General features: G+C 46.0%; 1 protein-coding gene across 2 annotated transcripts; it reads left to right on the top strand.

The window, feature by feature from the left end:
• Positions 1-897: 897 nt before the first annotated feature.
• LOC129548478 (secreted protein of Ly-6 domain 1) lies at positions 898-8,034 on the top strand. Of its 2 annotated transcripts, XM_088832251.1 has the most exons (3): positions 898-961; positions 5,895-6,008; positions 7,068-8,034. In XM_088832251.1, the coding sequence occupies exons 1-3, from the start codon at positions 898-900 to the stop codon at positions 7,190-7,192; spliced, it is 303 nt and encodes a 100-aa protein (XP_088688377.1). In that variant the 3' UTR covers positions 7,193-8,034. The 2 variants fall into 2 exon arrangements, with proteins under 2 accessions (XP_088688377.1, XP_055270972.2); XM_055414997.2 differs by lacking the exon at positions 898-961 and having other exon boundaries at positions 5,400-6,008.
• The last annotated feature ends 3,908 nt before the right edge of the window (positions 8,035-11,942 follow it).

Raw genomic sequence — 11,942 nt, 5'->3', positions numbered from 1 at the left:
CTAAAAATAACTGTGTACATGTGCAGTTGGAGCAGATTATGGACAACAAGATAAAAAGAGACCAAAAACCCAATTTCTGAAGAGCTGGGAGCAAATGTAGGGTACGTGTATGACCCCTGCACTCAACACCACTAAAGGGGTGGGCAAACCACCTAAGTAACTCCTCTTGCCTGACCCCTGGACACACCCCTACCATCACCCCATACAAGGAGCCAGCTTGCCTCCCCTGAGCGAGAAAGTGAGCAAGTGAACCTGTGGCTTGTTCCCCCTTCCCCTGCTGCATCAGGGGCCCCAGTAAAGCTTTGCCTGAATTTTCTGTCTGGCCTCTGATCAATTTCTATTGATTAAGAAGGCCAAGAACCCTGGTTGGTAACACTATCATTAAAATCTATTTGTGTCTGGTCTGCACTTTACAAAGTCTAAGCATGTGTTTATTTCCCTGGGCTTATTTTAATAAGAGAGAATCCTCAATAGCAGTTTTTTGTCCACATCATACTTCAGTAGTTCGGTCAATATGGTAAACCTCTTAAATGGTAAAACATCACTAATTCAACTGAATTCCCAAGTCCTTCGGTGATGTAAGTCAGACTCTAGTCTTCCGTTTTACAATTGTGCAATGGGGACACAAGAGAGTCAGCTCTTCTTACGTACCGTACCTTGGCTTCCTCAGTAGGGCCAGTGGAAGTGAGCAAGGCCAGTAATTGCTAGAAAGAATGTAGGGCCCTAGTTCCTTCAGGCACTCTGTTCTCTTTGTCTAGGAAAGTGCAAGCCTTTGCCTGGACTGTCATTGGCTGCTCCTCCCAGCCTGGAATTATAAAGTCGGGATCTCAGAGTCTCTTGAGGCTGTGGTTCAGTCCTGCCTTCTGTAAGTCTTTGGGGCTGGAGCCAGATCCAGAGATGGCTAAGTGCCTTCTGCTACTGTTGCTGGTGGTCCTGTCCTCACTGCTCGGACTCCTGCAAGGTGAGCTCCCCTGCTCCCCCTCCCCCTCAACATGTAGGAGGGCAGAGGGGAACCTGGGTGAGTGGCAGCTTATGGTTCTAGGCATTGCCTGTCTCTTCCACTCTTTGCCTGCCTAGACGTTTGAATGTCCAAGAGATAAGATTACCATTTACCCTGTAATCTGGGGCATTCTGCTTTTGTAGGAATACATTTCAATATCTTTTTTGCTTGGAAGTCTGTTTTTCATAATTTCAACTGGTTAAACATTTTTGAAAGCTGAAATACTTGGGTACTTCATTTCTTGAACACTTGAAGATGTTAAACTGTTGGGGTTATGTGATAGAAACAGGATGGATCCTCACCCAAACTTGGATTATATGTCAAGACTGATGATACCATGTACGTACCAGGAGGGTATGAAAAGCCTTAATTAGTTATCTCATGAGGCTTTCTTGGGAGAGTAGGGCTTACTGCCAGGTGTCTTAAGATGGCTTGGGGGAGCAGAGAAAAGAGACTCTTGAATTTAGATGATGGTGAGGAAGAGAGGCAGGGCGATGGTTCCTACATTCAGGTGGGGGCTTGTGTGGTGTGAAACTCCCACCAGTGTTGAAAGAAGGAGCCCCTGGGGCCCGCATGTGGGGCACAAGGGACAAGACTTCAAGGTTGCCAGCTGTGAAACATCAAAAACCGGAGTCAGACACTTTATTACATGACCAAACTTCAATGAATACTTGTGGGACCTTTTACAAAATGTCCTTCACTTGTTGTAGAACACAAATTGAATCCCAATGTAGTTCTTCAGAAGCTTAACCATTTTCTAATCTGCTTGATGACAGGGAGCAGGGAGAATTTTTGCTGAAGACTATTTTTTATTCCACATCACCTTTACCACAAAACTTTTACAGTTCAGTTATTCTACCTGTGGGTGTTTATCTGCACATACACATAGAATATATATTTTCATATATATAGTTCATAATATATGCTATATAAATACATCACTTGTTTTAATATTTATGCATTAATATATATTTGTGTACTTTAATATTTATATACAATATATTCATAATGTATAAATATTTTAAATATACTTGCTGCTGCTAAGTCACTTCAGTCGTGTCCGACTCTGTGTGACCCCATAGACATATACATTTATTTATATTCATATACTATCTTGTTTGGACACAGGACACAATTCACAATTATATGTGCATCAAAACCAACTGCAAGGGCATTTTTCACTCTCTGGGTTCTCAGTTTAGTGACTTTTGCTGCACTATCGTATTCTACTGGCATTTCTATTTATTCTTCCACTGTAAAAATAAATGAGTTTATGTGCTTTGTGGATTTTCCAATTAAATTTATTGTAGCATTACGAAAAGTGTTTCACCTTCTACAGAATATACTTTCATAGTTTTTTTTAATTCCATGACTGATTAAAACTGGTATGATCATTGGCATTAACAGGCACCGCTTTTTTCCAGTGTTCTTTAGCAAATGGAATCAGCCTGCTAACAGTCAATGTTTTGTTTTTTCTGTAAAAGCACAAGAAAACTTGGAGTACAAAATATGAAAAATTAATTTATAAGAGCATACACTTGATCTAAATGAAAATCCATCATCTGAAGCTGATAGGAATAAAAAATCATTTGTCTGGAAGCTGATTCCAGGAAATTCCAGGAGGGGTGTGGAGAATTAAGACAATGCGCAGGCATGCCTGGTCGCTTCCGTCGTGTCCAACTCTCTGTGACCCCATGGACTGCAGCCCGCCAGGCTCCTCTGTCCATGGGATTCTCCAGGCAAGAACGCTGGAGTGGGTTGCCATGGCCTCCTCCCGGGGATCTTCCCAACCCAGGGATCGAACCCACATCTTTTATGTCTCTTGTATTGGCAGGCTGGTTCTTTACTACTAGGGCCACCAGGAACACACAAAGAAATTAATAAGCTGGACACCATGGTGAACAAATGGAGCCCATCCTGCTGGAAACTGTGGAGGGCAGTGTAGGGGATCCAACTCATGGGAGGAAAGCTGGTGTATTCATCTACCAACTCCCCATCTGTTCTTGGGAGAAGGGTGCTCCCAGGGGCATTTGCTCTCCACTCTGTGCGCTGCCCGACGTGCATGTTGAGTGTGTCAGAGTCACATGTGCCACAGGGGCTGCCTCAGCGTGTGCAGGTGGAGGCTGAGGGCTGTGGGCTGGGCAAGAGGAATTGCACCTGCTTCATCCAGTTCATGAGGCCTTTGTAGCAGTTGCTCATATGAAATCATTCAAGAACACAGTTCTAATAAAATGACGATAACTTTCAAAAGAGTCAGTGAAATTCTCAAGCAGATTTGTATCTCCAGTCCAAATGCTCAAGGACATCACAGATCCAGGGGTGATGGTAAATACTGACAAGACAGACTGCTCAGGTTATACAGTCATCATTAAGTTTATAGGAAGTGGAATTGAGAGCTCAGTTTCTTTTTTATTGAGTGTGTATTTTTCAAAGTTCATTATTTTTGAAATTTTGGAAAGTGTTTTGCAAAATAAAAATGTGTGAGTAAATAAAAACATAAATGTACAGTTTTAAATGACACAAAAAGATGAAACCATGATAAGCACATTGCAAGACCTTCTATTTGTTCTGTTGTAGGTTTCCTAGTCCCTGTTTCCCACATCCACACCTCATTTATGAGCGCATGCTGAGTCACTTCAGTCATGTCTGACTCTTTGTGACCTTATACACTGTAGCCTGCCAGGCTCCTCTGTCCTTGCGGATTCTCCAGGCAAGAATACTGGAATGGGTTGCCATGTTGTCCTCCAGGGGATCTTCCCCACGCAGGGGTCGAACCCGGGTCTCCTATATCTCCTCTATTAGCAGGCGGGTTCTTTACCACTAGCACCACCTGGGAAGCCCTATTTCAATATACACCTGACCTATAATTTCTCACATTTTTGCTTGGATGCAGTTGACTCGTGGCTTCCTTCCCAACTTCCAGTTACCTCCAACCCTGTCCTGGGCCTCTGTTACTCTCTCCTTTAAAGTCTATTGTCTGCAGAGCTGCCAGAGTGTACATGTAAAAAGCTAGTCAATGCCACTGCCTGTTGAAAAAGCCTCTGATGGCCTTTTCCACCTTTGAATACGATCTCAGTTCTTATGATGGCCTAAATGATGGTCCAAATAAGATGTAAGCCAAGTTGCAGACATCATTTTTACTCTTCCAGTAGGCATATTAAAAAACTCAGGAATGTGTAGAATTAACTTTAATATACACTTTATTTAACCCAATATATCTAAACTATTGGGCTTCCCTGGTGGCTCAGTGGTAAAGAATTCTGCAATTCAGGAGCCGCAGGAGATGCAGGTTTGATCCCTGGGTCAGGAAGATCCCCAGGAGAAGGGAATGGCTACCCACTCCAGTATTCTTGCCTGGAGAATCCCATGGACAGAGGAGACTGGTGGGCTACAGTCCATGAGGTCACAAAGACTCAGACACGACTATCATTTCAGCATGTAATCAACATCAAAGTCACTGATGAGCAATTTAAACGATTTTTGTGTGTGTGTGCTACGTGTCTGAAATTGACTTACAGCCCATCTATTTGGACTACTGGCATTTCACAGGCTCAACAGCCACACGGGGTCCATGAACACCTCCACAACAGCGCAGGCCTATGCAGATACCTGCTTGCGGTCTGCCCCTGCTCTCTCGCTTTCCACTTTGCACGTGCTGATGCTTCTGTTTCTCAAACTGGCCAAGCTAATTGCAGCTCAGAAACTTTCTGTGCGCTTGCCCCTGTATCCCTGGAACCAGTTTGCCAGCTACTGTCAGTTGTTTTAGTGATTAGCATAAAAAAAAATTCAGGTTTGAGCTCAAGTCACCCCTGAGAAAGCTCTCTGCCTCCCCACAGCCTCCTCAGGCTCATTCTTCCATGATCCTCCTTCCCATTGCCCTCATGAGGCACCAGGACCTGAAATAACCTTTCTTATTTCTTCATTGTCAGTCATTTCCCCAATTTATTTGTTTAGCATTTGATAGGTGGAATGGATGTTTCGGTGCTCCCTTCAGCACCCTATTTCCAACACCTAGAATAGCGCCTCTCACTGGCAGGAGCTCAGTTTGGTAAATAACTCGGGAACCAGCGAGGAGGGTGAGGAGCTGTGACCCCAGGCGCATGCGTTTGTCCGGCAGATCGCTCCCTCCCTCCCCCTCCTCGGCTCCCTCCCTCCCCCTCCTCGGCTCCCTCCCTCCTGCTGTCAATCACCCTCTTTCCCTCCTCCTCCCCCTCCTCCCCTTTCTCCCCCTCCTCCCCGCTCCTCCTCTCGTTTCCCTCCCCCATTCCTCTCCCTCCTCTCCCCTCCCCCTCCTCCCCTCTCCCTCCCCCCTCCTCCCCTCTCCCTCCCACTCCTCCCCTCTCCCTCCCTCTGCTCCCCGCCTCCCCCTATCTTGCCTCACCCTCTCCTGATCTCTTTTTCTTCCCAACCCCCTCCGCCCTCCTGTCCGATCTCTCCCTTCCCTGCCCCTGTTTAGGCCGGGTTGGGGGTTCTCGGAGTTGTCTCTTCAGAGGAGGAGGAAGGGTGGCGGATGGGGGGCTCTGCGAGAAGGAGGGGAGTGGGCGGTGCTGACTCCTCTCTCCAGCCCTCATCCAGCTCCTGCGGATGCCATTCACCCGGGACGTCTTCAGTGGCGCCTCTGGGATTGGGGTGACAATCAGCTGGCAAGTGGACACCGCGGGTCCCTGGGAGGACGGGGGAGCTCTCTGTGCTCAGGGGCAGGTCTTGTGCCCGGGGGCACGCATGCCTCCTCCCAGGTGGAAGCCACGCAGGGAGAAACCACCTGCCTCCAGAACATTCGTCAGGAGGAGGGAAACCGTCAGCGTCCAGGAGCCCCGGGTCACAGGCGCACTCCCCCCTGAGCTGCCGGGAGGCTGGCCCGGAAGAACCTTACGGTGTTGGTTTGACTTTCCAGCTCTAGAATGTTTCCAGTGTCACAAAGTCAACGCCAGCGGGGTCTGCGAGTCTAGGGGAAGCACCTGCCAGACTCAAGACAGCCAGGAGTGCTTTCTGAGGAGGATCTACGAAGGTAGGTGGTGCCTAGCAGGTCTCGGGGTGAACTTTGCTGGAGGTTAGGGGTTGACAGTGGGTGTTCCAGGAAAGGGGGGCAGGGGGTAGTATGAACCCTGCATGGGACTCCGTGAGTACCTGGACCCCAAGGACAAGTCAGGATAGCTGTGGGACTCGGGGAGGTGGCCCCTCAGGAACCCTGGGAGCAGGAGCCACATGGAAAGGGGTTGGTTTTCTTTTTTTAACCTAAATTAGTGAAGCATTATCCCCTTGTTCTGCTACTGGGCTACAACTGGCCCTTAACTGGAATGGGAACCTTTAAGGGAGGGGGAGGGGAGGGAGGAACGTGGGAGGGAGAGAGGGGTGAAGGAGAGAGGGAGGGGTGATGAGGGAGGGAGGAGGAAGGAAGGGAGGGAGGAAGCAGGGGGTTAGCTCCTGAAGGTAACTGGAACTAGGCTGAGTGGGACCTGGCTGCGATGGGGCTTGGGGGAACTAGGGACATAGATTGGGGAGAAATGGGCAGGGCGGAGAGGACGGTTTCTTTTCATCCTTTCTGCCTTTTCTCGTGGGGGGATGGATTGCACTCTAATGTACAGAGCTTGGGCTTCCCTGGTAGCTCAGCTGGTAAAGAATACGCCTGCCATGCCGGAGACTCTTCCCTGGGTCGGAAAGATCCCCCGGAAGAGGGCATGGCTCCAGTATTCTTGCCTGGAGAATCCCACGGACAGAGGCACCTGGCGGGCCACAGTCCATGGCATCGCAGAGTCGGACACGGCTGAAGCGGAAGAGCATGCACGCTTGCAGAGCTTGCAAAGCTATCCCAGGAGAGTCCACCAGGGGGCCCTACCTCCAGTCTCTCAGTCCCAGATGGCTGACATTCTCTCTACTGAGAGTATGAGTCCTCCTCCAGCAAATGTGCTATTTTCCCCTCATTCTTGATTAGTTGGTTAATGCATTAATCCTGTGCTTCATGCAGGATTATTTATTGAGCAGTACCCCCAGGATATGCTGGGCCCCACACCCGTAGGGCTGCGTCCTGGGTTCTGGGGTCTCACTTGTCTTCTCTGCTCCTCTCCAGATGGCACGCTTTCCTATGGACACCAGGGCTGTAGCCAACTATGTATTCCCATGAAGCTCTTTAATGTCAATGTTACTGTGGAATATAAATGCTGTCATGACTCGCCTCTCTGCAACAAGTTCTAAAGTCAGGGCCCCCAGCTTTTGCCCTGATCTGATGGATGACGCTAATTTAGGAATCCCTAAATTGCAACCACGGCAGCCTCCAAGACTCTCTGATCTGAATGTGGATCCCCTATGAGAAGCAGTCTCAGACTTGTTCTGTCTTCAGACTCCTTTTCCTTCACTGCGAGAAGCCCCAGGGATGTAGTCTTTGAAACCAAACTGGGATGAAGATTAGTGGGCATAGCTAGGTCCGAGGGTACTTTCTCCCTTTTCAGGTCCTAATTGGCAGTCACATTGATTGGCTGCTTAAAAAGGCAGGGTCTGGGGAAGGCTGAATTTGTGATTCTGCACATTATGGAGGCAGGAACTGAAGGAGGAGAGGGAGTCTTCCAAGGCTGAAAAAAGTAGAAGTGTGAGGGGCTCCATGAATGATGGGTTAGTTTAGTGGGCTAGGCGTTGTAACACAAATCTCTTAAGTATCAGTGGCTTAAAAAAAAAATGGAGTCGCTTATGTCAAAGGGATCCAAGATGGAGCTGGGAGGCATTATGGAAGTGGAACTTACACACATCCACCACTAAACCCAACATAAACTTTGAACCCAGACATCCTGAGACCACCTAGAACTTTTCTTCTTTTCTCCTTAGACAGCACAGCTTAGCAACCAATCTGCTGCCAGCAAGTGACTGAATGCCTGCCAGCACCAATCATAGTTCTGTAATGATAACCTTTGTTTCTTCTCTAGAATGTCTCTGTTGCTTTTATAATCCCCGACTATTGTCTGTTGCCCCATCTGGAGCACATTTGAGTTGCCATTCAAATGGTTGCCTCCCAAAATGCAATTCTTAGGACTCTCAATAAACTCTTTTTCTTATTTCCAGCCTTCTGCATTTTTTGGGTTATTACTTGATAATGGTCTCTGGATGGCCATAGCTTGCTTTTGTATTCACAGAATACATGCCACAGGCTGGGAGGGAGAATGGTACACCCATTAATAGATACATCTCCTCAAGGGTGCAAACCGTATGGACATTCTAAGACTTTCCTCTGGTCTGGGTTGACTGGGTAAGTGGTGAACACTTGCTGAGTTCAGTCAATAAAATTCTCTTTCCTGGCATTTTGTTATTGGATTTTAGAGACTAATTCTCTGAATGTGATTAGAACTGTAATATGAAACTCAGCTGCTTTGGGGGGTATCCATCTTCAGTCACATGATGGAGAACTAGAGAAAGTCCATCTGCCAAGAACGGAAGACTGGAGATAATTCTGAGTGGTAGAATTATCTTTAGAATAAGAAGCAGAATGCAGGAACTTCCCTGGTGGTCCAGTGGCTAAGACTCCATGCCTCCAAAGCAGGGGGTCTGGGTTCTATCCCTGACCAAGGAATTAGATCCCTGATGCTGTAACTAAGACCCAGAGAAGTCAAATAAATAAATAATTTAAAAATAAGTAAATATTTTTTTAAAAGCAGAGTGCATATGTGATCTAATTCTGGCACACTGAGTACCCATTTTTCATCCACCTGTGCTTGACGTCTAAATATTTCATCCAAAGGTGCATTTCATTAGCAAACTGCAGTGTATGCTACAGTGTATCCCACCTTCCTGACTGTGTCTGCTGTCAGCATTTATATCTTTCTGCGAAGTAGCCAATAGTAATAATAACAATAATAATCATATTAAATCCATTGTATCTTTTTATTCTCACAGCTCTGTAAGGGAGGTACTATTATTTCCATTTTATAGATGAGGGAACTAAAGACTAGAGAAGCGTGGTGAGTTCTCAAAACTATGGCAGTAGATTTCCACCCAGACAATCTGTCTCCAAAGTTCACAGTACTGCTGTCCAATCCAAAAGTTATTAATTGGAGCAAGAACAGCTCAATGTTCTCTGTAAGGACCAGAGAGTAGATATTTTAGGTTTTATGAGTCATAAGGTCTCTTACAACTATTCAACTCTGCCATTTGTAGCAAAAAGGGAGCCACAGAAAATAGGTAAAGGAATGAGCATGGCTGTGTTCTAAAATTCATATAGTTTTTTTGAGGTTTTTAAAATTTTTTAATGGGAGTATAATTGCTTTACAATATTGTGTTTGAATTTCATATAGCTTTTGCCTGTTATAAAATACTATTCTTCTCTTGAGTTTTCCAGTCTTTAAAAAGGCTTTTTTTTTAACTTTTTATTTTGTTTTGGGGTATTGTCAATTAACAATGTTGTGATAGGACTGCAAGGAGGTCCAACCAGTCCATTCTAAAGGAGATCAGTCCTGGGTGTTCATTGGAAGGACTGATGCTAAAGCTGAAACTCCAATACTTTGGCCACCTCATGCAAGGAGTTGACTCATTGGAAAAGACTCTGATGCTGGGAGGGATTGGGGGCAGGAGGAGAAGGGGACGACAGAGGATGAGATGGCTAGATGGCATCACCAACTCGATGGATGTGAGGTTGAATGAACTCCGGGAGTTGGTGATGGACAGGGAGGCCTGGCGTGCTGTGATTTATGGGGTCGCAAAGAGTCAGACACGACTGAGCGACTGAACTGAACTGAACTGATAGGACTTACCAGGTAGTCCAGTGGTTAAGAATCTGCCTGCCAGTACAGGGGATGTGGGTTTGATCCCTGGTCTAGGAAGGTCACCTCAGCCCATGAGACATAACTGATCCTGCATGCAGCAAGAGGAGAAGCTCCCACCCACCACAACTACAGAGAGCCCTCACACAGCAAAGACGACCTTGTGCAGCCAAAACCAACCAAAGGAAAAAGAAAATAGAATAAAGGAAACTGTATTCTAAAAAAACACAATGTTGTGATCGTTTTAGGTGAACAGTAAAGGAGCTCAGCCATACATTAATATGTATCCATTCTCCCTCAAGGACTTCCCTTGCGGCACAGATGGTAAAGAATCTGCCTGCAATGTGGGAGACCTGGGTTTGATCCCTGGGTTGGGAAGATCCCCTGGAGAAGGGAATGGCTACCCACTCCAGGATTCTGGCCTGGAGAATTCATGTACAGTCCATGGGGTCACAAAGAGTCGGACATGACTGAGCAGCTTTTGCTTTCTTTATTCTCCCTCTCACTCCCCTCCCATCCAGGCTGCCACATAACATTGAGCAGAGTTCCTTGTGCTCTACAGTAGATCCTTGTTGGGTATCCATTTTTAATATAGCAGTGTGTCCATGTCCATCTCAAACTCCTTTTGAAAAAGAAGCAAGCCCAAAGATGAAGGCACAACTGACATTTGAAAGCACTGACCATTTCTATATAGTTCTTCGTTTGTTCAGTGTTCCCCCATGCTGTGGCATGTCAACAAAGAACAGAAAGCATTGCTCACCCCCCATTTCTCAAGGGGTAAGTTGTAACCCACTGCAGGGCTCACTGGGCACTCTGAGCGGAAATTCCGATGATGACAGGTGAAGCACGCTGTGCTGTGGACAAGCAGGCCCCTCAGGTACTTAGATACATAACTCAGGAAAAATGTTAATAACCCCATGGTCTTGCATCTTCCTATACAGTGGAAAAACCCTAAAGTCATTAACTTGAGATAGGTGTTCTTTTTGACTGGCGGTTAACCTTCATCAAGATGTATACTTGGCCTCATGTACTCCCTAGCCAAAAATCACAAACTGGCTTCTCCTCTGCCTCTTCAGACAATCCCCCTTAGAGCTACTGAGAGGCTGTCATCCAGTCTATAGTTCTCAGTAAGTCCCTGAATAAAACATACACTCACAACTCTTAGCTGTACACTTTTCTTTAAGTAGACAAGTATGTCTCAGCACAGCATTTCTTTTTATTGCTGAATAATATTCCATTGTATGGATAGGGTTTTTTTTCCTCTACTTTTTGCCTATTATGGATTATACTACTATGAACATCTGTGTGCAAATTTTTGTGTCAGCTTGTTTTTAATTCTCTTAGGCGCATGGGTGCCTGCTAAGTCGCTTCAGTCATGTCCAGTTCTTTGTGACCCAATGAATTGTAGCCCACCAGGCTCCTCTGTCCATGGGATTCTCCAGGCAAGACTACTGGAGTGGGTTGCCATGCCCTCCTCCAGGGGATCTTCCTGACCTAGGGATCAAACCCAGATCTCCTGCATGTCCTGCATTGGGAGGCAGGTTCTTTATCACTAGCATCACCTGGGAAGCCCCTCTGCCTCCTCAGATAATCCCCTTAGAGCTACTGAGAGGCTGTTATCCAGACTATAGTCCTCAGTAAGCCCCTGAATAAAACATAAACTCACAATTCGTAGCTGTACATGTGTACTGTCGATGAAAAAACTAATCAATAGTCAATCCAAGAAAGAAGGGGGGAATTTTATTCAACCCAATCTGAGGATTATAACCCAAGAAACAGTCTTTCAGAAATCTCTGAGGGCTGTTCCACCTATAAGAGATCAAAGTACAGTTATGTACATTTTTGAGACAAAAGGTTATATATCAAAGTAGCATATGGATAGTCCACATAGTCCATATCTGTACTTCCAAAGCAAGTAGTGGATCACCATGACCGCTTACAGGAGTGAGAAAGAATGTTATCTCCTAAGGACTTATCTTGCTGGCGTCAGAAGAAAATTCTCTTTTCAGTCAAGCAGGCATTCCTACATCTTTCAAGGAGATCTGGTTAATGTATAATGTGGATGTTATAGTGCACAGTTCATGGGGCTGCAAAGAGTCAGACATGACTCAATGACTGAGCACGCAAATAATGCACAGTAAAGAGGGTAGTGGCCCAAATGGATAGACAGGATTTTATGCTTAAATTTCTTTTCTTGTTCT

Source organism: Moschus berezovskii, chromosome 25 (genome assembly GCF_049115385.1).
Source record: "Moschus berezovskii isolate FMDL1 chromosome 25, NW_MosBer_1.0, whole genome shotgun sequence".
Classification (NCBI taxonomy): Eukaryota; Metazoa; Chordata; class Mammalia; order Artiodactyla; family Moschidae; genus Moschus; species Moschus berezovskii.
This window is presented reverse-complemented; position numbering and strand designations above follow the sequence as displayed.

What these genes read in the sequence shown, in the direction of transcription:
- LOC129548478 (XM_055414997.2), top strand. Translation starts at nt 5,585, where the DNA reads ATGCCATTCACCCGGGACGTCTTCAGTGGCGCCTCTGGGATTGGGGTG. An exon ending in TCTGAGGAGGATCTACGAAG is followed by an intron (nt 6,009 to 7,067) that starts GTAGGTGGTGCC and finishes GCTCCTCTCCAG; the next exon opens with ATGGCACGCTTTCCTATGGA.